The sequence below is a fragment of the Microtus ochrogaster genome, unplaced genomic scaffold (assembly GCF_000317375.1).
Source record: "Microtus ochrogaster isolate Prairie Vole_2 unplaced genomic scaffold, MicOch1.0 UNK38, whole genome shotgun sequence".
Lineage (NCBI taxonomy): Eukaryota > Metazoa > Chordata > Mammalia > Rodentia > Cricetidae > Microtus > Microtus ochrogaster.
The window spans coordinates 1,896,282-1,920,645 of NW_004949136.1; the positions used below are offsets into that span (position 1 = coordinate 1,896,282).

At 51.8% G+C, this 24,364-nt stretch overlaps 1 protein-coding gene across 3 annotated transcripts in view; it reads right to left on the bottom strand.

The window, feature by feature from the left end:
- Window positions 1-24,364, bottom strand: part of Prdm16 (PR/SET domain 16) — a 315,023-nt gene that overhangs the window by 193,240 nt on the left and 97,419 nt on the right. For all 3 annotated transcript variants that reach the window (XM_005368644.2, XM_026790028.1, XM_026790027.1), the window contains exon 2: window positions 16,547-16,896. In XM_005368644.2, coding sequence (XP_005368701.1) covers window positions 16,547-16,896 — 350 coding nt within the window. The remainder of the gene's footprint in view (window positions 1-16,546; window positions 16,897-24,364) is intronic.

The following is a 24,364-nucleotide window of genomic DNA, read 5'->3' on the forward strand; positions in this document are numbered from 1 at the left end:
GAGAATGTGAGACTTGGGAAGGACCAGAATATGTCTGGAATTCACTCACTATGACACAATTTCTGGGGTCTGTTCTTCTCATCTCTCTCCTGCCTGTTGGCAAAGCTGTCCTCACAGACTCACAGAGCTCAGGCAGGCAGCCTTGTCTCCATCCATCATTTATCACTAGGACTGAAAAGGACAGACTTGGGGTGGAATGTTGTACTGCGTTCAGCATGGAGACCTGAGAGGTGGTGCAGGCTGAGAATCCTCAGAACCGTTTCTCCGTCACGGGTCAGAAAAAAACAGACTTACTATGCTTAAAAACTGCTCAGTTTCCATCTCAGCTGCGGCCAGGCCACCCGGACGATTGCAGGGACTTTCTGGGGGCGCCTGCCTCTGTCGCGGAGATGGGCTCTGGACTGTCTGTACCTTCTATGTCAAAGATGATCCCAGAGGCCAGGGAGCTGTTTGCACACCAGAACGCTCTCATTCCCAGGGGTAGGATCTGAGCTTCTTGTTTGCTGAGGTCTTTGCTGGATAGGGCCTGCTAAGCTTTCCAGGACTGCCTGTCAATCAGCTTTGCAGGAGTGAGCACAGACCAGTGTGGATCACTGATCCACGTTAGGGTGCTATCGCTCCAAGGTCACCATGAGCTAGGTCCATAGCTAAGGAAATGGGACAACCCCGTGTGGTGAGTGGGGATGAGGAAAAGACGCACACTGCGAGCCCCAAATCCATCTGTAGTCCCTCCGTGGCTTAAACTACCTGGAAGAAAGTGTTCAGGAGGGACACGGCTGGGTCCTACCAGAGTGTGGACAAAAATGACGGAAGTTCCACAGAAATGTTCAGAGGTTAGGGTGTATATGGGGGCGTAGGAAAGGTTAGAGTTGGGGGTGGGTATGCCCAGGAGATCCCACAAGCTTCCAACGTACCCGATGATCACTGTGGTGGGGGATGGAAACCGAGTCCTTCCCCAGCGATGGAACTCAACTCCAGTAGCAAATGGGCTTGTGTAACAGGCAATTACAGAAGGCCAGGCCTCACCAGGAAAGCAGGCCTGCCCCTGCACCTCGGGAGGGTTGGGCCCCAAACCTCACTCACAGGCCTTTCATCTCGGCCAGGCCTCCCCAGCCATCAGATTCCGAGTCCTTCTTAATCCTCACTTTCTTTAAAAAATGGATTAGGCAAATCTCATCTGGAAAATTAATTAATGTATGAATTCAACAAATATTTACTGAGCATAGCATTTTATTAAGCACTTTTCTTTTTATAATCTCTCAGCCCCTCCCTCTCTTTATGTTTTTTTTTTTTTTTTTTTTGCCATTCAAGTTTTGGGAAGGTCTACTTCTGTATTTTGTAAATTTTTATTGCTGATTCTAATAATGATTTTGTCCAATGCAACTTTCAAGATGTTTCTTTATGATATAGCCAGTTATGCAGAATTCCAAACTCTGGCATGGTGTAACTTGGTGACCTCAAGGCTGGGGGCAGGTCTCTTTGAATGGTGAACCCCACAAAACTTTGGGACCAAGGGGAACCTCAGAAGAGTGTTTGTAGCCTGTGGGTTCCCACTGCCAGCCCTGGGATTATTTTCCGTTTTTCCCTGGTGCCTGTCACTGGCAGTAGGTAAGTATGTCCTCGGGGCGCCCCGCCCCCAGCCAAACAAAAGTGAGCTTGCCTGTCGCTTCCCCAAGAAAGGGAGTCCGGAGCTTTTCAAGGCAATGAATGGGGCCCCTCATTTAGGCAGCTTTATACCAGGGCCTTCATTTCCCTTCCCTTCTTTACCTCATTCAGGGGGCTTCTGACTTCAACTAATTCGATCATAATCCCACCGGGCCTTCTCAGCCCCCCGTTCCGGAGCACATTGTCCAGGCCTAGCAGCCCCCCCACACAGGGGTCCCCCATTCCAATTAGCCAACTGCTGGGCCCCAGTCCCTTTCCACTCCTTTCCTGTCTGCCCGCCCATTTTTTTTTAACCATTTCCTTTTTGAATTAGACACCCAGAGCCTTCAAGGGCAAGCGTCGTACACCGTGGGTCAGGCCCCGAGTGGTCTTCAGACACGGACACACAGACGGATGCAGTGTGCGTTTGTCAAGCTATTCAAAAGCATCAGCCCTAAAGATGAAGCACAATCAACCATCATGTCCCTGCCACACCCCTAGACTCATCTCAGGCCCTGTGAGCCCTGCTAGCCCGCAGGAACTGGGGCATTCCTGTGCTTGTCCTTGGATGGGGTATGTTCTTCTCACTTCTGCTAGCACAGAAACCAGGGATTCATATCTTTATTCTGAAAATCCAGACCCCAATGGCTCACAAACCAATCTTCCTGCCTAAATGAGAAGTTTTCAGAACTTGGCAGGGACCAGGTCCCCCAGTGTGTCTACAAGTGACGCTCTGTTGCTGGTCTGACAAAGGGGGGACCTGGATAAAAATCCTACCCCTGGGGGCTGCTGAGATGGCTTGGTGGTTAAGAGCACTTGCTGCTCTTGCAGAGGATCCAGGTTCCAGTTCCCAGAATCTACATGATGGTTCATAACTTCCTGTAACTCCAGGGGATCTGACTTCTCTTCTCACCTCCATGGGCACTAGACATGCCAAACGCTTACACATATATAATAACTAAATCTAAAAACCAAAACAATGCTAACACTAAAGTCGTATGTTACTGTCAAGACCAGGCACGGCCTTGATGCCCATTTGCTGCCAGTAATAAATTAATCCGCTCCTGGACTACTGCATACACCTGTATCCCAGGTACATGCACTCTGTGTGTCCCAGGGGTCTTGGGAATCACCGCGGCTGCAGAGCACTCTGGCTGAGGTGTGACTTTGCATCATCTCTGGTCATTTCCTCCACCTGACAATTGTTCAGCCCAGACATTTGATCCCTTGGGGATCTGTCACAGGCTGAACTGTGCATTCATCCCCCAGCCCCCACTAAATATGCACACCAAAGCCCAGACCTCCAGCACCTGGGAACAGTCTCTGCCAATGAGATGAGTTGACTGAGTCTGAGCGCATCCTGCTAAGAAGTCCTGGAACCAGAGAGGTGGCTCAGCGGTTAGCACACTGCCCTTTCAGCAGACCCAGGTGTGACTCTTATACCCACATGGCAGCGTACAAATATCTATAACTTCAGTTCCGGGTCCTCCAAAATCCTCTTCTGGCCTCTGTGGGCCTTACATGCATGTGGTACACAGACACACAAGCAGGCAAAATATACATGGCCATAAAATACTTTTTAAAAAGAAAGGGACATTTGGACACTGACGCTCGGGTGGATCCCGTAAGGACAAAGCTGGAGATTCCAGGTGACAGAGCTACAACCCATAGAATGCCAACGACCCCAGAGAGCTTCCAGAAGTCTGGAGGGACCTGGAATAGACCACCCCATCCATACCAGAACACAACCTAATATTTGCTACAACAGCCTGGGGACCCCAAAACAGGCATCTGCCTTAGCCACATGCATTGTGATCAAGCATTTTCCACTGTGCAGTTAATGACTTTGTCCCCAAGAAACAACGACCCTGAAAAATCCACGAAGACCGGGACACAAGATCTACCAAGCCTGTCTCAGGTATCAGAGAAACTGTTGGCAGGCTCACACCGAAGACCATGCCCTCACACCGCCCACCACAGCACAGACTCTTCAAGAATCTGCCTTCTGTCCAGAAACAGGCTTTTGGAGAGTAGATCTCCAACCATCTCAGGAGGAGGCCATAGGGAGCTGAGTCCACTTGCTGGGGACACCTCTGTGACCCCGGCAGATACTGCACCATCTGTATGCAGAGGGAGGAGCTCAAACAGGAGCAAAGCTTCGGGAGGAGCCACAATGAAAAGTCACTGACTTTGGATTCCATCAGGGAAACTCCTCAAGATGCCATTCTTACATCTCCCAAGCGTGGGGAACCAAAACCAGGTGTGCTGGGATGTGCCTTTAATCTCAGCACTCGAGAGGCAGAGGCAGGCAGAGTTCAAGGCCAATTAGGTCTGCAGAGTGACTTCTAAGACGGCCAGAGCTACGTAGGGAAACCCTTTCTCAATAAACAAATAATAAATAAATCCAAACAAACAAAGCATCATATTTCAAGCTAGGACACAATCTCTAGATAATTTAGTTCAGTGTTCTAATTGGACAAGTGGAGAAACTGAGACCCAGAGACTTCAGTAACATGCCCAGGGTCTCAGTAGCCCTTTCTGAGCCAGTGGTCTCCCTGAGATATAGTATAGGATACATCACAGAGTGGGCAGGTGTCAGGACCAGCGGCATGGCGTCTTTCACCCACAGTCCCCATCATTGAGTACTAGAGTGTCCCTGCAGCTTAGTTCAGGAAACCCCTCTGACTATGGATTTGGTCACTTCTCTGAAAGCACAGACGTTCACACACAAGGGGTTCACAAGACACCTACTCTATGAGATGCTAATGCCTGAGGGGGCTGGTGAACTAAGTTGTAGCACACAGGCCTACTGGAACCTTGTAGAACTGTAAACTTAGCCTGGGCGCCCAAGCAGTCTCTCTTGGCTACTTGCTCCTGAAGTGGGCAGGGAGGCCAGACTGGCTGGCACACCCAAGATGGACCCAGGGGCAGGGGAACTCCAGGCACCTGTGGCCTGAGTTCCCTTAATTACATACACCCCCAGTCTGACTTACTCAATTGTATTTCAGTGCTGAAGGAGGCTAGGGGAGCTCTTGGCCACATCTCCTGGGCACCCAGACCCAGAGGCCCCACCCTCTTCGGCACACATCTGACTGTGGGTCTAACCTCACGTCCAGAGGCCATGGGTGGCCAATGGCTCCAGAGGCGCCTGTTGAAAGCGAGGAACCAGCCAAGCATCCTAATCCCGTCTCCCCCACTCTCCCCAGCACTCTCTCGGGCCTCTGCTGAGCACAGAGGCTGGAGCAGAGGCTGATAAATTAGTCTGGAGGGAAACAAGGCTGCTTCTACTTGTAAAAGGTCATTTCGACTTTGTTCTGGGTGAGGGTTTATCTCAGCTGCCGCGGCGTCAGACAATGCCTGGGGCCTAAATGGCAGAAATCTTAGCTCTGCTCGTGAAATTACTGTGCTGATAAGACAGAATGGACTTTGGAGAGATCTAAATGGGAAAGGAGTGGATGTAGGTATTTTTGAACAAGATTGAACAGGGATGACACAAAAGGATGTACAATTAAACTGGGCATTAGCCCAGAAGGAGAAACAGCCTGAAAGGCAGACAAAGGTGGCTCCTGTGGCCCTGCTCAGGGCTGGTAATCCCTGCCCCTGCCCTGCATGGACCGGCCAAGGGGTGCAGCTGGGGACAGGAGGAGGAGGGCACCCCAGTGTGTCTGCACTGCTGCCGCCACTGCCGCTGAAGGCTGGGGTCTTCACCAAGTGCTGATGGTACAGTCAGTCGCTGCTAGAGTACAGGGCAAAGCCACAGTGTGCAGGTGGTCTTGATTCAGTGTTATAGGTGATAGGGAGCCAGGACGGGATGCCCCCCCTCAAGCTGACCCATGACTATGACCTGACTACACTCGTACATGTGACTTAGATTCTTGTTTGTTTAAGAAAGTCTCTTATTCACCCTCGGCTGGCTGCAAACTTGCTACATCCCTAAAAATGACCTTGAACTTCTGAAAGCCCTGTTTCTACCTCCCACATGCTACAACTATAGGCCCGCACCACCACACCTGGTCTGCACGATCCTAGGGGTGGACCCGAGAACCTCATAGGTGCTAGTGAACCATATCTCCATCCCTGACACGGGTTTTAGGCAAACGTGAACGGGAAGCCCATGCCATGTCAGACAAACCTTGCACTATATCACTATACAGTAAGATGTTGATTATTGCCATTTCCCAAGCTTCAGCGGGGAACCTGGGTCATTTCTAACCCCCTCCCCCTGCCCCAAGACACAACTCTGGAATGAACTTTCCTAGACATGGCTGCTGACTGCATTTAGGATAAACTCAATCCTCAGGGGCTGAGAGAACCCACTCAGGGTGTCCCACACAGGCCCAAGCAATTCCTGCCCGCCTGCTGCTGAGCAAGGGAAGACATCACAGGTGCTTGGTGGCCTGTGAGTGGCAGCGTCACTCTCGTCTCTGGCGGAAGCCAAGGTGGCTGGAACATACTAAGAGCACAAGCCTGTGCCAGGGGACACAGCCAGAGAGAAGATAAGATGAGCGAGGCTGTCCTCTGCCTGCGGAGGGAGCCCCTGGGCTCGTGTCTCAACCCAGGCCCAGAGAGACCTTTTATGGCCTGGAACGCCTGGGCTCTTGTCTGACCCTGTACAGGGGGCGGGAGGGCTCGCTGGGGACAGAAGTCAGCAATGGTGGCTGGGGTTCCCCAGGGAGATACCCGAGGGAGGGCCGCCCTCTGGGCTCATCCTGCTCCTTACAAAAACCACGGTTGGGAAATCAGTACAAACGCCTGATATAGTACAGTTTCTGCAGCCTTGGTGGTCCGGTTGCTTTCTGCCTCGCAGAGCCAGCCCAGAGCAGCCCAGGCTATCCCTGTGAGAATGTGCAGAGGTGCAGATGGAGACCCGTGTTGTGTCTGTGCTACTCCCTGCCTGGCACAGCCAACAGGCTCCAAGCCCTCTGTGTCGTCATTCTGGCAGCACACCGAGGCACCAAGGTTACCAGACTGCCATTGACTGAGGATACACCGTGGGCCAGGGCGGCTAGAGGGCCATACAGGAGGGATGTGGGTGGCAAGGCAGAGAGGACACCAGCAGAGACATTCAAGGCAGGTACCAAGTACCCACTCCTGTTGCTACTGATGTGCAGATTCCTGGGTCCAGACACAGACATCCTATCCCTGAGGACAGACGTGCATTCTGAAAGTGCCCTGGATGGGGAGGGTGTGGGGCACTTTTCTCAAGAAACTCCAAGACCAAGGTGCACTGTGGGATGGGGCAGTACAGACACTGTGTTATGGGCTGTTGGGGCCAGAGCCCCACATGGTCTAGCCTGAATACACCCCTGTCCTCTGAAGTCTGCCCACTTCACCCTGGGCATCCTGGACACGGCTGGAGAAAGTCTCACTCATCTTCAGGCTGGCCGACGGCTCTCCCTGGCGTCTGGAGAATTCTGTCACAGACACCATGAGCACTAAGTGGTCCTTGCCTGGCCCAGCTGCTGTCTCCAGAGCAGAGTCTGAGGACTTGTTTTTACAAGACAGGAAATCACAGCTCTGGGGAGAAAGTGACACCCAAGGAACCCGGGACTCAGATTGGACTCTGCTCTGGCCCTGCTGGAGCCCAGTCTGGGCCTCACCCAGGCAGAGGCAGACCTCCCTGTGGGGCCCAATATCACTTCCCCACATGGTCGCTGAGCCAGGCTTTCCTCTCTCCACTCTGTCAGCAGGTCAGCTTCCTGCCCCAGGAGCTAGGAAGGAGGGCTGGGGAGGGAAGTGGCTAAGCCACTCCTGCCTGGCTTGTTGAGCCCAGCTTCCTCGGGCCCTCTGCCTTGGTTGCCTCTCAGCCAAATGACCACAACAATGTATTAATCACAGCATTGCTGGAGCAGAGCGCCCTGAGCAGAATGGGTCTTATGTGGATCTGGGCAGGTGCCCAGTCAGTCCCTGGTTAGGACCGGGCCTCTCCTTCTGCCCAGCTGGCCCAGCTCATCAAGCTCACGGGGCAGAGGCAGCCCAGGTGACCTTGTGAGCATTCCGTAGTGCACAGCCCTTGTTTCCCCTAAAGAAAATAAGGAAGGCTGGCATTAGCAGAGCAAAAGAGAGGAGCCAAGGAGTTCTGTTCCACAGACAACCTTAAGGGAGCCACAGGCAGGCCTGCCAACCCCGCAGTAAGCCCACCTTCTCCTCTTCCCCAACCTCCCCCTCTGCTGGGACCGCCCACTCCACCTCAACCCATTACGTTCGTTCACATGTTGGCTCGGGCGGGCGAGCAGCATTCCGAGTCCGGATGGGCGCTGGCTGTCACTGGGGTAGAGTGTGTGAGCCGGATGGCAAAATACCATTTAAGAAGTTGGCACTGGAGGATGTCTCTCGAATATGAAAAGAAAACATTTATTTCCTTTTTTTCGCCTGTGAATCAGAACGCTCTATTTAAAGAAAGTGCCCTCTGCCGGGTTGCTGCTGAGTTATTACCCCTTAAGGAAGAGAAGGAGAGCCACCGGGGAGGTATTCTTAGTTATTCTCTCTTCTTTTTCTAAAATTCCTTATAAACCCGGCTTTCGGAGCTGGGCCTAAGATAGTACAGGATTCCATGGCATTCCTGGGCTGAAATGTGGGGCCGCTGTCTGTGCGCTTGGGAGAGGCAGGAAAGGTTGGCCACTGGGTCCCACTGGGGTCCTTGAGAAGGGGCCATATGTGGCTTTCCCCCTAGATCTTGAGAGGGTCTTGAGCTCAGCTCTTTCCGAGCAAGAGGGCTTTCCATGGTGGGCCGAGGCTGAAGGGCCCCTAAGGCATCATTGCAGGATCAGGGTGCTGGCTTCATGGTATCTACCCAGGGGCCTTTGCCCAGCGGTGCCTCAGTGGCTTCCGACATCTCATTTGCCCCCATAGCGCACTCCTAAAAGTCACTGGGAAGAAAAGCCCACAGCAGGTCTCAGCCTCCACAAATCTCTCCAGCAACTGGACAAAGAGAGGTTGCCCTGCCTGGAGGGTGCATGAAGTGCCCAGGTAGAGGGCCAAGCATTGCACAATTCTGGGGCCCCAGAGAAAAACCATAACCAGAAGATGAGTTTGGCTTTTGGATGAGATGGGGACCGCCACTAAAAAGTCCTGCAGCAGTGGGTCTCAACCCGTGGGTCCCGATCCCTTTAGGGGTCGCGTGGCCCTTTCACAGGGGTCACATATCCTAATCATCAGGTATTTGTGATTCCTAACAGGAGCAAAATTACTGTGATGAAGTAGCAACGGAAATGATTTTATAGTTGGGGGTCACCATGACATGAGGAACTGTATGAAAGGGTCTCAGCATTAGGAAGGCTGAGAACCACTGCCCTACCTAGAGGGTGTGGCCATCCCAGGGACAGCAGGCCCTTGCTGGCCTCCCTGCCCAGGATCCACTGCCCAGCATTCCCATCATATAATACCTTCAGTGGCACTGCCCGCTCCCTGGTGGGACTATAGGACAAGAAATTAACGAGAGGGACCAAGAGCTGAAGGAAAGATAAAGGTGCTCATCCAGCAGGGGTGCAAGAGTGAGCAGCCAAGTCCCTGTGTTGGGAGGTAGAATTCCAGAACCCCGGCTCTATGGGGTAAGCTCATCCTCTATGTGGAAGCATTAAGTGTGCAGGTGTGCCCGTCTATGTCTATGTTCCTAGGAGTATGAGCCCGCGTGAGTATACGTGGAAGGCCTTGTGTGTCGTGCACTGGTCTTCCTGTGTGGTACCGCGTTAACACACAGGACCTGGGAGCTCCCGAGACTGGCCTGCTGAGCCACTGAATGCCCCTTACTGCCCACACCACAGAGCCCCTCGTGACCTCGATATCATGCCCTGCCACAGCTGGCCTCATGCTGGGCCTTCTGGTAGCATAGTGAACATGTGGAGGGACTCTCCCTCTTCCTAGGCCAGTTGTTCTGGACCCGGATTGTGGATTATAATTTCTGGGGGCTGTCAAAAGTTCCATTGCCAGACGATCGTGAGGTCTTCTGACAAACAGATAACCAGCCCCTCCCAGAGTGAGCCTGGGTTCCTGCATTGCAGGCAGCGATCAGGTGATGCCAACCAGCAGTCAAACGAGAGCCATGATCCTATACATTAGCTCCAAGGTCAAGATCCCTGAGAGGGACTCCAAAGAAACACCCCTGACCCACAGAGCCTGACACTAACTTGTGACCCCCAAATCTTTCTTTGCAAACTCAGCTGGAACTGTTATGCCTCTTTCCCAAACTGGGTAGACTCACTTCTTGGGTGACTCGCCTGGACGTTGGGTCTGAGCCCAGCTTGCCCCTCCTGCCATCTCAGCCCTTGCAGCAAGTCCTCTCGACCATGAGAAAACAGAGAGCTTGAAGGCCTCATAGCTACGGACAGTTCCAGGCATCAGTTTAGGGAGCCCCAGCCCGCCGACCAGTTGACCCTGGACACAGCTCTGCTTTGGAGCAGGTAGCTCCAAAGGGAACGGCAAAACTGCAGGGGTGTGTGTTTCTGTCTGTCCCCCCCATAGAATCAGGAGAAGTTGGGGATTCACAAGGGGAACACACGAGACACTGAGCAGGCAGGGCATCAGACCCTCCCAGTCCTGCTTAGGAAGAGTGTGGTGTCTTGTATGAGGTCAGCGAGGCCGTAAGCTGCTTGCTTCCCAAGCTGACCATCTCCACTGGGCATTTATTGTCTGGCCTGTCTGGCATAAATGCGACTACACACATGAGTCACTAGGGATCATGTCCAAAGGTCCACTTACACACATGAGTCACTAGGGATCTTGTCCAAAGATCCACGGTGACTCAGTGAACCTCTTTGTCCAGAAGGCCTTGGGGGGGGGCAGTGCTGCACTCGGTCTTCTCTGAGACAGTCAGGGGCTTCACTCACGGGGCTCTAAACCCAGCTCCATTTCTCCTGCGCCCATTATGGGATCAGAAAGGGCAGGCAGCGCAGAGGAGGATTCCCTCATCAGAGGGAGCTCGCTGCTTCCAGGACACAAGCTGACAGCAAGATACACCTCATCCTGGGACTCATAAAGATTCTTCCAAATCTGGCTCCTTTGCCAGTACCAAAGTGCACCCTTAAAAAGATATAGTCTTCCAAGATCTCCTGAGTAAATTGGGAGCATGGGGACATGGGAGAGGGTTGAAGGGGAGGGGAGAGGCAGGGAGAGGAGCTGAGAAAAATGTAGAGCTCAATAAAAATCAATTAAAAATACTAAATACTTAAAAAAAAAAGATATAGTCTTCAGCCCCACACCCCAATCCACAACTTCTTTGCCTAAGTCCTTCATGATGAAAGTTCATCTAGTCAGATCAGACCGGTCAAGCACACAGCTGCTGGTAGAGGGGTGTTAGCTGGCAGAACACACATGCCTGGTGGGAGGAGTGTTTCCCAGAGTTTCCTCTATCCCCAAGATCAGCAGCAATCCAGGACCTGTGGGGATCTCTATAGGATGTGAGCTCAGAATTCTGTCTGAGCCCACAGTGAGATCTGCTTCCTATGGTACCCCAACTCACAATACCCTGAGCTTGCTCTCCCAAAGCAGCCAAGGCCAAGCAGGGTAGAGATACAGGTGATCTCTACCTTGGGTGGTCAGAGCCCAGTGCTGGGACTTTAGTCTAAAGCCAAGCAGGAAGCAGCAGCCCTCCCCCTGACAACACAGCCAGGCTAGGAGGGAGACACCTCTGTCTGCGTTTCTAGAGACAAGTCCAATGGAGGAAAAAGTCTTCGTGTAAGAGTCTTTGAAAGTTGAAGGAGAGAGGACAAACATTGTTGCCTCTGAGAACCCTGAAGCTAAGTCTGAGACCCAAGCTGGAGTTCTGGGGTACGATTTTAGTCTGACCCCTCTACAGGCCAGGCCGCTCCTTGAGAACTGGCAAACCTGCCCCTTTATCACTCCTGCCCTGGGACTGATTTTAGCCTGAGTGTTCGGTCCCCTGAGTGCACGCTCTCAATGTTTGGAGATGACGGTTCTTGGTACAGCCATCTAATGTTAAGTCGCGGTGGCTTTAACAGTCTCTTAGAAGATCTTCATGCTGGAGAGGTTTGGGGGCAGGGAGCTAGAGGCTAAGGCTACATTGCCTTAGCCTTCCCCAGGAAACAGACACCATCCAGACTGCCCCCCAACATTGCCCTCTACCACCCCCCCCCCAAATTTATACTTCTCATTCTCTACTCTCGGGAAAAGAAAGGCTCAGAGTCCCTGCAATGTGCAGAAATGGCTAACACATACACACCTAAGCACACATTACATTCCTTCCAGCCGAGCTATTCAAAGCTGGTGTTCAGAGTGACAGGCTCACATTAAATGTGCAGAAGTTTCTCAGAATCTGACAGCAGGGCTATGGGGCTTTCATCCCCATTGTCCTCTAAGCCCCAGCATCGCCGGTCATTGGGGTAACTCACGGCTTCCTAAGTGATCAGTAAATCTTGACTCTCTCCAAAGGTGTCTGAGGGTCTCAGGAACCCTGAAGGAACCGACAGAGGACCCCAAGACTGCGGCACAGAGGGAGGAATGGGGCAGGAGGAGGCCTCCAGGCTATATCCCCTACCTCCCCAGAGTGCCCTGTTATCTTGGCCTGTTTGTTGATTGAACAAATAAATGCATGTATTAATATTCAGACCCTCGCTCCAGGGACTGAGGCAGTCCACTTGAGCAAATGCTCGAGAGGCTTGAAACCCCATCAGTCCACATTAACCCCTCTTAAGCACTGGGAGACACGTTCACTCAGCAGATGACGCTTGTGTGTCAATCACGGGCTCAGCACCATCTCAGAGAGTGACTTTCTGGAGACATCCTCGAGGAGAACCTGGTCTAACTCTGGAGAGGAGTGGCCGATGCCAGTGAAGCCCTCTCTGGTGCCTCCCCAGGTAGCCTGCCTTACCCAAGCGAGCCAAGCACACAGCTGCAGACCCTGCCTGGGGCAGGTGGCCTCTGAGCAGCCCATCCATAGCCCATCCCTCTGGGCTGTCACAGCAGCCATCTCTTAATTAGTGAAATAAATAGCACGATGATAAATGTCATAATTTACTCAACACATGATCAAAATCATTGCTTTTGCAGACCTCGGGGCAATAAAATGCAATCACAGGGTGATTTATTCCCACCGGCAGGGTGAGTGCAAGGCTTCGTGTCAGTAAGCTGGGCATGGGGGGGTGGTCAGACGGAGGAGCCCACAGGGATGTCCAGGCATTGAATCCACACCCACACCCATGTACAGAACCATCAGCCAGGCCCAGGACATCTGACATGTTTCCTTCCAAAACAACCAGGGAAGGAGGCTTTAGAGTCATTGAAAGGTCTCTAGTACACATAAGAGGAAGAAGAGAGAAGCTTCCAGGGCCAGTTCTGGACGAGGGATGGGCTTTGACCAATGTTCCCACGTGAACACTGAAACTCCCCCTAACTCTGCTGTCAAAGGAGGGTCCACCTGAGGTAGGAGTGCATTGCCACCAGGGACAGGAAGTCAAAGGCCATCCCAGGGTTGTGTAGTCTGATCCACGGGTTGTGTAGTCGTCCTTGTCTGACCCATGTGGGGGGAAAAGAGGAACTTTTTCCTCCCTCGTCACCCCGAGACCCCACGTCAGTCAGGCCTCGATAACCATCCCTTCATCTTATCATCTGAAGGAAGGACCTGGCTCTCAGAAAGGAGAAAAGTACGCCCGCAGCGTATCCCAAGTGGTGATACAATACCAGTAAGTCTGCCCTTCATTTCAAGCTGGCCACCAGAACACCACAGGGTCATTCTCTGTTTGTAGGCCTCTCCAGAGGACCCACGCTCTGGAGTGCAGACTGGCCCCAGACCGATGCACTCCACTCCTCCTGGGCCCCTTCTCGGGGAAGCCAAACAGAACGGACCCTCCTTAGCTTCCATCTGTCATCTTTGCTAAGAATGTCACCGCTTGCTCTCCTGCAGCAAGTGAGTGCCACGTTAAAGATCACAAAATTCAATTACTCTGATTCACAGAGCTTCATTATGAGGGTGAGGGTGGATAACTACGTATGGGATCCGGGGGGGCCGTCCTGCGATTGCACCCGTGCATGCCTCACATCGCCCTGAGCCTGACTGGAGCTCCCCAGCCTTGAGCATGCTTGCCCGTGAACGCTTCCTGGTGGTCTCTGCCTCTCCCTGCACTTTCAGGGGGCTGGAGGGCTGGTGGCTAGGGCGCCTGGTAAAAGCAGCTGAGGTGGGTGGCAGACTCAGGAGCGACGGCATGCAGGCTGAGTCAGACAGGAAAAGCTAGGAGGGCCACAAGAACTCCCTGACTTTGCTGAGCTGAGCTACCTCTGTACTTCGAGGAAGACAAAAGAACGGTGAGCGAGTCATGACATAGTTCACACGTGGAAAGAGCAGAGCAAAGCTACGAGGAAAAGGGGTCTCAGTGCTTTCTCCATGGCCAGAGGTCCAGCCTGTGACTTAATCCCTGACTCCAGGCACTGAGAGCGTCCACCTTCCTCCCCAGGAGCCTCCTCTTCCCTCCCTGGACAACACTGGCTTCCACTCCAGTCCCGCCAGCAGCTCCCAGGATCCAATCCCAAGAACAGAACTAACTGCTCGGCCAGCTGCTGTGGAAGGACACAGAGTCCAGCAAAGCGTCACAGAAACAGGTGGTGGCTGCCCGAACTCCTGAAGGAAACGAGGTCAGATAAGCGAGTGCTAGGTGGGTCTCGAACACTGTTTCAGGGTCAGCTATCTCTGAGCACTTTCGTGAAAGTCAGCTGTCAGGTCACCACCATGGGACAAAGCTCTTCGCAGAAATGGGGGAACAACTCACTTTCAAGTGCCTCCGTGGAGAGCAAACAACACTGCAAAAGTCAGCAAGCCCTGAGGAGTGATAGCGACAGCCTGTACCAGGCCTGGCACCCAGGGAGCCACTGTGATACGGGGCATTTCTTTAAAAAACAAAATCAAACAGAAACCTGTATCAAGCCGCAGAGCAGACAAGAACAAAGTCACTTCAAGGTCATCCAAAGAACTACCTATTACCAAGGTTTGTTTACCCTCCAAGCGTTTAAAAGCTGGCCCACTGATTAAATAGTGAAGATCTTTTAAGTACGTTAAACAAACACCCTTCAATGTCTCCAGCATGCCAGCAGGGAAGGGTGGAGAGGCCCTCCACAAAGCCAAAGCCAACTGAGCCCAAAGCACTCAACTGCCATGTTGTTTAAAAACACTCTCCTCGGGCCGCAAAGTACAGCGTGCGCCCACTGGAGGGTGGGATTCCATCCTCTCCGCTCCTGCCTCACCTGGTTCCCTGGCCCAGCCAGTCAAGCCCCAGGACGATCTTAACCTTGGTCCCCACCCCTAGCATCTGCCACCTCTCATGGTTGAAGACATTGGCAAGTTAGCTACTGAGCTATAGTTCCTGCCAGGCTGGACTACTGTGAAGCCCAACTCACCCATCTCCTCATTGGTCAACACAGCTTTTCACCCGGATCCTCCAAGCTCTCTGAAGAACAAGTCAGGGTGGCTCACGCTCAGATGAGAGCCCCAGCACCCTAGACAATGAACTAAACAAGACCCCGTGAGACGAGGGACCGCATTCTACCTGAGACACCCATGGGTCCAGGCACTCAGCCTGTTTTGAGAGCACATGAATGGCCTCTGAATGTGACGTATCCACCGCCAACAGCTGATGCATCAACTCCCCCCCCTCTTCTACGCTATCCCCCAAAACGGCCTTACATGTGGCAGGACCAAGGGAAATCTTTCCAGACTTTCCCAGGGTCTGGAAGAGGAATCTATGCATAAGAGGACATCTCAACAGAGTTTGTAGGCAGCTGTGGAGTCTTGGTGTGCAAAGTTTGGAGACTCTAATAGCCAGGGAGAGAAGGCCAGGCCTTAAGTCTTTCCTCACGCTCTACAAGAAAACCAACATCCAGATCTGCTTGAAAACTTTCTCAAGGTTGTCAAGGGGCTGGGAGAGGCGGACGGACAGACCAGAGGTAGACCCTTGTCCCACCTGACTCCCACACCCAGCCCCACGGTTAGGGAACCAGTGCAGGCTAGCAGGCTCTCTTTCTCCCCTGGACCATTTGCCCTTCCTGGCGCTGACCTCGATGCAGGCACTTGTGGAGGTTGTGAAACACCAAAAGGAATCTGGATTTGCATTCCTGCTTTCCACCCAGGCAGGCTTCCTGCCAAAACTACCACTGGAAACCAGCCCTGTGGGCCGCGGGAAGGCCGAGGCCTACAGGAAAACGTGCTTTTGTGGCATTCTCACTTCCCAACGAGGCCACCTTGACAAGCCCCCTCCAAGCAGGGTTCAGTGTGCCCCGTGGTCTGAGTGGACACCTCTGGATGCTTCTGGTTCAGAGCAACCCCTGGCACACCTAGATCTTAGCACTTTCTGGTCTAGCACACGATTCTTCCCAAAACACCTGCACAGGTTAGCACACATGAGCTACGGCCCAGCAAAGGTCTGTGGAGATGTGAGAAGGAAGTTAAAGAGGCAAGGCTTCTGCTCCCCAATCTGAGAGTGGACGCCCCCTTAAGGTCAGTCAGGAGCCTTGTGTCAACATGTCAGAGTCTGTAGGGACTGCACGGCCACCAGGCCTGTTTTATAAGCTGCCTCAATCTGATGGAGACAGAACAAAGCTTCTGAGCATTAAGTTGCCTCTTCTGGAACACTCGACTCTCCCGCAATGAGGGTGGGTCAGCACCTCCATCCAGTAAGAGGCACAAGATGTTTTAAAACATGAGCTCATAAAAGACACATTTCCGGGAAGAGGGTGCCTCAGCCGTCGGGGCTGATGGGCGTCAGAGGGGACGGCAATGTTTTCTGAGACACGTCAGGCAAGCCGCTGGATAAAATAACCCTGGGAAATGTGACATTCGAATGCTCTCTCTCTCCAACAGACCGAGCCTCCTGCCTGGGGCAGTGGCTGCACCAGCTTTATAAATAGATTGAACACAAGATAAATGACCACGATCAATCATGCTCAGACGGAGCACACTCACCTCCCATCCGAAGTCGGCCTCCTTCAGTGCGGCCCGGGGCGCCACCACATAGGGGCCAAGCCTCTCCCCAATTTCCATCTTCCGCTTGGCCCAGATCCCCAGACCGGCTCCTGGGATGGAGGACTCTCGCAACTCGAAGTCTGGTGGGATTGGAATGTCTTCAGGAATGTAGACAGGAGCCTCATAGGGCGAGCCCTCCTTGGGAGTGAAGTCCTCGCTGGTGGGGAAGGGGGATGGCGGCCCCATAGGGATGGGCGACAAGATGCTGTCCTCGGTCTCCTCCTCGGCACTCTGGCCGGCCAGCAGGTCCGGGTCGGGTTCATACATATTATTTACAACGTCACCGTCACCTAAAGAGATAATATAGCATCAGCTTCTGTAGCAAGGGACTCCCCAAGGATGTGGTTCTCATGGAACCGGAGGCCTGGCAGAATTCCAGCTGCTACCCCTTGCCTGGCAGATGCCATCTCTGCACCCACCCCAAACCTGGCAGCAGGTATGCAGTGCCAGTGGCTCCCAGGGAGGAGGTCCCCCCAGGCTCCTCTGGGGACCAACATATCTCTCTCTCTCTCTCTCTCTCTCTCTCTCTCTCTCTCTCTCTCTCTCTCTATCTCTTAGCCAAGTCCTGGACGGGGTTTCTGCAAGTTCCTGGTGACCCCGAGGCAGACTTGGAATAGTTGAGGCCATGGGTACGGTACCTGAGCTGCAGGTCACAGGACCGAGCAAAAGGAAGAGGGCCTCCAGCTTATCTGGAGGGGATGGGTTTTTCTCTAGGGTCCATCATAAGCAGAGGTTGATATCAAGACAGAGCCACATGGACTATAAAAAGGGCACACCAAGGCTGTGATGTCATCAGACAGAGAAGGTTTGAGAGGGCAAGGAGGAGATCAGGCAGAAAGGGGAGCAATCCCATTTCTGGTGTGTACCCCCACAGCACCTCAAATGGCTTCAGACCAACAAGGACTCAAGCAGCCAGAAGACCAGACCAGCTAGAGCCTGCAGCAGCAAATGATGAGACTGTGCTCTCTCTACATCAAGGTCTACCCACCAGGAGCATGAAGCTCACCTTGCTGCAATGCAGACAGACCTCAGAAGCATACACACTACCTAGAATGCCTGGGGAAGGCATCCTATATCTATTTTCAAACACCCAACCTATTACTATTAACTAGTTACCTTGCTATGCCCATAATACCTACATTCATTTCTCCTATCTAACTGTCCAGCTTCTTCTCTTTCCCCGCCCCTCACCCATAGAGGCACCATGCCGATTACCCTGACTTGACTATTCCCCGATGCCTACAATGTGTACACACTGTAAATATCACACAGTAGTCTTTAAACCCTGATTCTTTTCCCAGTGTAAAAATCACACTCTTCCTATAAAGGCTCACTCATGTTCCAGTGTGCACTCGGGTGGAAACCCTACAGTGTCTTATCAGTACAAATGATCAAGATGTGTTCATGAAGACTAAAAAAAATAGATTATGCAAAATGAAAGACAAATACCATGCTTCTGCCCAGCATCCAGAAGAGGCAGATCTGTAGAGGGGTTGGGGGAGTAACTGTTAAGGGGTGCCGATTCTCTGACGGGTAGTGGGAATGTTCCACACCTAGAGGTAGAGGCTCGTGGCACAACACCGGGAAGTGTGCTAAGTGCCACCGGGTCGCATGCTCTGAATGGCTACTTTTTCCGTCCTGTGGATTTGACCTCAGTCAGTGAGGAAAAGCCAGAGGTGTGGAGGAGGGAGGTGGGCAGGGCCTTCACTCACTGTACTGACCCCTGATCCAGACCTCCCAGGCCAGGTCCATCCTGCCACTGGTCTGCTGCCTGTGGAAGTCACCCAGGAGCCATGTCCCATGCCCCTCCCTGCTCCTTGACGTTGGCTGGTGAAACAGAAGCCTCCAGGGAGACAAGAACTTTCAAGTACAAGAAAAAAAACGACTTCAGATTCCCCACGTTGGCTGCAAACAAACCGGCTGGGGAAGTAACAAAATGTTTTCTTTCAAAAGAAACCAAAATCTCGGGAAAAAAAAATCATGCCGATAACACTTATTTAATTTAGCAGCATTCACAGAAGTAATGACTATGTTTTAAGTGGCCAACGGTTCCTTTTTAATTGGCTGGTGGGATCCTTTCAGGGACTCAGCAACATGAAGGCAGCAAAGCTCCCTCCACCCCAAGGCCCGGCGTTGTTTAGGTTTGAAAGAACACCCCCGTAAACCTTCCCAGTGCCTGTGCGGCAGAAAGGTAAATTAGAAGGGGGGGGGGATAATTAACAAGCCACCTTATTATTCAGACCTGGTAACTGCACCAAGCTCACAAACAAAATCTCACTGGAAGCCCATGTTCCCCATGAAGCGCTTAACTCCTTCGGGGAGCTGACGCCACCGCCTCCCCCAGTGGCTGGGGAGCAGAACAGACAGTGCTTCAGGAGCTCTGGGGGGTCTGAGTGGGGCAATGTCCCCATCTAGTGTGTGGCCACCTCAGGGCTAGTCCTTTAATTTTTTTTTTTTTTTAGCTTGAATTCTACTTCCTCAGACCCTCACCTACTCACAGAAACCAGCACTTCAAGAAAGGCCCACTCCACTGGAGGCCCAACAGCAGCCGGGGAGAAGGCAGCGTTTCCTGCTGATTAGATGTGGGCCTGTGACCCAGCCCAGCCTCCTGCACCCAGGTGGTCACTGAAGTTAAGAGACATTTGCATTCTGCTGTCCCCTGTTCTGGAGAGAGAGCTCTTCATTCACAGGTGTGCACTGAGGGCCCAGGAGACCTAATGAGTGTGTAGAGAATGTATTTTTAGAGAGAATGCAGGAAGGGCTCCCAAGTCCCTGAAGAAACCGTCATCTGCTTGGAGTCCTGGGGGAGCGAGGCATGAACCACTCAGCTTTTGGTAGGGGTGAAGAGTCTTATGTTCAACTTGGAGATCAGCCTTCCTTTCTCATGAGTGCCAGGCAAGATGCCCTCTGAGATAAAAGCCTCTCTGCCCAAGGTGGGCAGGCATGTTCTGGGAGTGCGTACCTGTCACCCAGCCTCAGTCTAGGTCACAGGAATGGCAAGTGCATTTTCCAGGCCATGTTCTCTTTCAGGTAGAAGGGCGGTGCCAAGGTCATGGGTACTTTGTGGCTCTGTCTGGGAGATAGGATGCCACTGTTTGGCAGGAGGCCTACATTCTCTGTCTGGATCTTGCAATGGCTTTATACTGGAGATTCTTAGCTGGGCTGTCATTCATAAAATTTGGAACGCCTACCAAAATGATAAAAGTGGGGAGGGAAGGGTACATGGAGCAGCAGGAAGAGGGGATCAGCATGAACCTGGACGGCCGTCGAGCCAAATGGCCCAGAAGCAATAGCCAAGTCTGTTTAGTATGCTAGAAGCACCTGTTCAATGCCCCAGGGTCTAGCTGAGCCTCTTCCTGGTGAACTCAACACCAAGTCCCTCTGACCATCACAGCAGCCAATGTTCAATGACTATCATGACCCTGGAGCATGGGACAGAGCTCAGCATCTCTGCAGAGTCAGGGGAGCATGGGCTGAGAACCCACCAGGACCACATCTTTCATCCTGCTCCGTATTCCACCCAACCTGGCTTTCAGGGTTGGATCTCTTCTGACACACTTTCATCCAGGACACAAGCTACCCAGCATATCTTCAGAGGCCCTACTGAAGAGCAAACATGGATGGGATACTAAGGTCTAGAAAGACAGAAGAGAGGGGTGGAGGGAGGGAGGAGGGAGGGAGGGAGAGAAGGAGAGAAGGAGAGAGAGAGAGAGAGAGAGAGAGAGGACAGTTTACTAAACATCAGCATCAACAGGCAGCAGAAGGGGGTTACCATGGTACCATGGTATCTCTCAGGCTGGGACTCTGCATCAGCCACGACACTAACATCTGTAAAGGATGATCACTGGCTGTCCTGCCACCAAACAGGTAGATTTAAACCTTAATTGGTGGCCAGAGGGAGCCTGAGGAATTTTCCCGCAGGTGATGGGTATCTGGTTATAGTTCCTGTTTTATTGTGAGGCCAGACTTTAAGGAGAGGGTGTCTACCTTGAAGGCCTGGAGCAGGCATAGTGAGGGTGATACTGGCAGGGATGACAAGGGAAGTGTTTTCTTCTCATCAATCAGGCAATCAGGGGCTGTGTGTGTGTGTGTGTGTGTGTGTGTGTGTGTGTGTGTGTGTGTACACAAATGTGTGAGCATGTGAGCTCTATGTGAGTATGTGTGTACATGAACACAGATAACGGGAACTCTGAAAACAGACCCTTGGGGCCAGTGCAAATCCACCCACACAAGTCCACTGCCTGTAGGGTTCTGGAGAAAAAGGGGAAAACAGCGGGATGCCAGAAGTCTCTAACCACATGCCCAGCAAGCACTAGACAGAGGCCCAAAAAAGTCTCTGGGATATCCTGATGGGGCCTGGACAGCAGTGATCTCCCCCCCGCCCCAACAGCAACTACAGGCCTTGTTGGCACCTCTCTCAGGAGTCTCAGAAAAATCTCCCCAATTCATTTTCCTCTCAGGACATCTCCAACTGCCTATAGGAATATTCTGACTTTGTTCTGTACCCAAAAGCACCACATAGCCTACTCCAGCTCATAGGGCACAAGCCTATGTCAGCTGTTCCCAGAAAGGAAGACACCAGGCTGACACCCGCAAATCTACCCTCAAGAGCAAAGAAGTCAAGCCAAGTGTCTACTCAGCTCAGCAATGACAACACTCTTGGAATGGAGTCTCTTGGAATGACAATCTCTTGGAAGTGAAGGAGGCAGAGAAGGGATCAGGACAGCAGGGCAGGGCCTTCTGAAGAAGACATAACCTAACATCTGGGGAATCCAGGACAGGTTTGGGGGGGGGGGGACAACACTCACTGGGAGGTACTGGCCCCAAGGGTGTTTGAATCAGGACAAAGTGGCCATTGATGATCTTCATCTTGACTGTGGTGGAAACACAGGCTCACTCTGGTACAAAGACCAAAGATGTTAAGAACCCTTGGGCCATCTGAAGAAGATGGGTGTTACCTCCATCAATAACCTGTGCTCAAGGAATGGCATGCAGTGCCAGAGCTTGGCGGAACTCTACAGTTATTGGGGCTGCGCGGCAGTCTCACTGACTTGTGTCCTTGGGTCCTGTGTTGTTCTTTATAACTGAATATATACCCATAATTGTTTTCAGCTAAACTTTCAAGGGAAAGGGAACTTTCCTCAAAACCAAGATCCTGTCATCCCATGTGTAGGATTGTGCACCCTCGGGTTTTTCTGGTTCTTCTGAACAGATTTACTGCCTAACTCAGGGATTCCTCCTCCTGCCTGGAAACAAGTAGAAGGACAAACTAGTACTGGGAATATGGGTGACATGTATATACTAAACCTGGAAGCCACCTCCTAAGCATGTCCTTGAAAATTTAGATTTGAGAAAAACTGGCGCCCACTGTGGGACTGGGCAGGACAGAAACTTCTGTCAACAAAGATTCAGATTTCTTGTTTCGAAAAGAAAACAGGAGGAAATGCTGTGGGATAATGCTCTTGTACACTGTAAAGATTTGTCACTATTATGAGTTTAATAAAATGCTGATTGGCCAGTAGCTAGGCAGGAAGTATAGGTAGGGCAACCAGACTGAGAGAATTCTGGGAAGAGGAAAGTCAGTCAGCAACTAGATGCAGAGGAAACAAGATGAGAATGCCTTAATGCCTTACTAAGAAAAGGTATAAGCCACGAGGCTAAACACAGGCAAGAATTATGGGTGAATTTAAGTTGTAAGAGCTAGTTAGTAATAAGCCTGAGCAATAGGTCAAACAGTTTATAATTAATATAAGCCTCTGTGTGTTTATTTGGGACTGAATGACTGTGGGACTGGGTGGGACAGAAACTTGTGTCTACAAAAAAACTCAAGGCCACACAGTAGAAATCAAATGGAAAGTTACAAGGGCTAAGAACTCTACATCACCAAACTTGGTCACCAGTTAATTTCTTTATCATACAAGTGCAAAGGAAACTGATGGTGCCAGGAGGGTCCACTCAGTCAGTAGTCTGGGCTCTCGCCCCTGGTTCCATGTTGTAGGTTCTTGAGGAACTTATTTCATCTTTAACTCTCTGGGTAATAGGAACCTCTTCCAGAACAAGAAAATTTCAGTACCAGATCATCCCATGACCTTTCTTCTAAGAATATCAGAACAAGTAAGACTGGTCAGAAAGGTGCCCAAGACATAGTGCATAGCTCTGGGAGTGGGCATGTGTGATAGTTTGAAAGAGAATAGTTGCTCATAGACAATATATTTGAAGGCTTGGTCCCCAGTTGGTGGAACCTGTTTTGGGAAGGATTAGGAGGTGTGGCCTTGTTGAAAGAGGTGTGTCATTGGAGGTGGGCTTTGAGGTTGTAAAAGTCTATTCCAGGCCCAGTCTCTGTCTCTCTGCCTCCAACTTGTGGATCAGGAAGTGAGCTCTCAGCTACTTCTTCAGCACCACACCTGCCTGCCTGTGATCATGCTCCCCACCATAACGGTCATGGCCTCACCCTCTGAAACTGTAAGCAAGGCCCTAATTAAATGCTTTCTTTTATAAATTGTCTTGTTCATTCTGTCTCTTCACAGCAACAGAACAGTAACTAGGATGGCACTTTTTAAATTTGTATACAAGGTGCCACACTGGCTGTTTGAGTCCAGGCCTAACTCTAGGGTAGGAAGCCAGGGCAGGACATTTTCTTTTTCTAGCATTCTGCATGATTCATTAGGGCCCACGATACAGAAAACCATGTTTCAGCCTTTGCTGAGTATCGAGTTAGATGTGAGGTCACGGGTCTCAAAAGACAGGCACCTCTAGACTAAGACTCTGCCATGGATCAAAAATGTAAACTTTCAGAACCTACTTCATCCTGCTTCCATTGAATCTTGGTTTGAACGAATCTAACAATGTCACTGAGCACACACAGAACTCCAGGTCCTCAAGAGAGTGAGTTTCTACCATCAAGAAAGACAGCGAGTATCTCGAAAGGGTTGAGGACAGCCTTAGTTGGTTCCACAGAGACCCAGAGCTTCCTGAGTCAGAGGTGCTGCCTGGGATCCTGGAACTCCAAGATTCTGGTGGGTTATTATGAGCTTTCTTGAGAGGGAGCTATGGACAGCAGTGTCAACTGAAGTAGTAAGTGACTGAACCCCTCTGACCCCGGACATGATTCTCTTGATCCTTGTCCTCATCTGATTGGATGCTCATTCTTAATGGTCACGACAGTCCTTCCTAAAAGGAAGAGAAAGCACCAGAAGACAGAAGAGGGCATGCATGCACCAGCAGCTCTGGAAGGAGACGTGGGGTGGGATGCGCAGGCCTGTCCTGTCCGTGGATGTGGGAAGGGAATCCTCTCCTGGTGATGACATCCAGGCTGGCTACAGCCCCACAGAGCCATCATAACCACCTCTGGGGTCCAGGGGGCTCACTCAGGGAAGAGTTCCTGATATCTCTCACAGAATGTAAGCCCTTATTGTACCATATTCCACCCACTGCTGCTGGAGCAGGGAAAGAACCACCCCATGCTTGTTCTCAGAGGACCTGAGCAGCTCATCTGACACTTAAAAGTCTCACAGTAGAAGGTCCCTGGTCAAGACGCATTGTGCCCCTGGGAACTTAAGAGAGCAGCAGTCACCCACCAAGACCTGAGCAAAGGGGTGGGAAAGCACCAAGTGTTTCAGAAGCACAGGGTCAAGTTCCCCTGCTCTGGCCTCACAGGGCTCCAAAGCCTCCAGTTTCAAACCACGACCTGCTCCTTTCCACCAAAGCAGCTCTCTATTGGGTTCCGAAGAGCCAGGGCCTTCCATGTCCCCAAGTTTC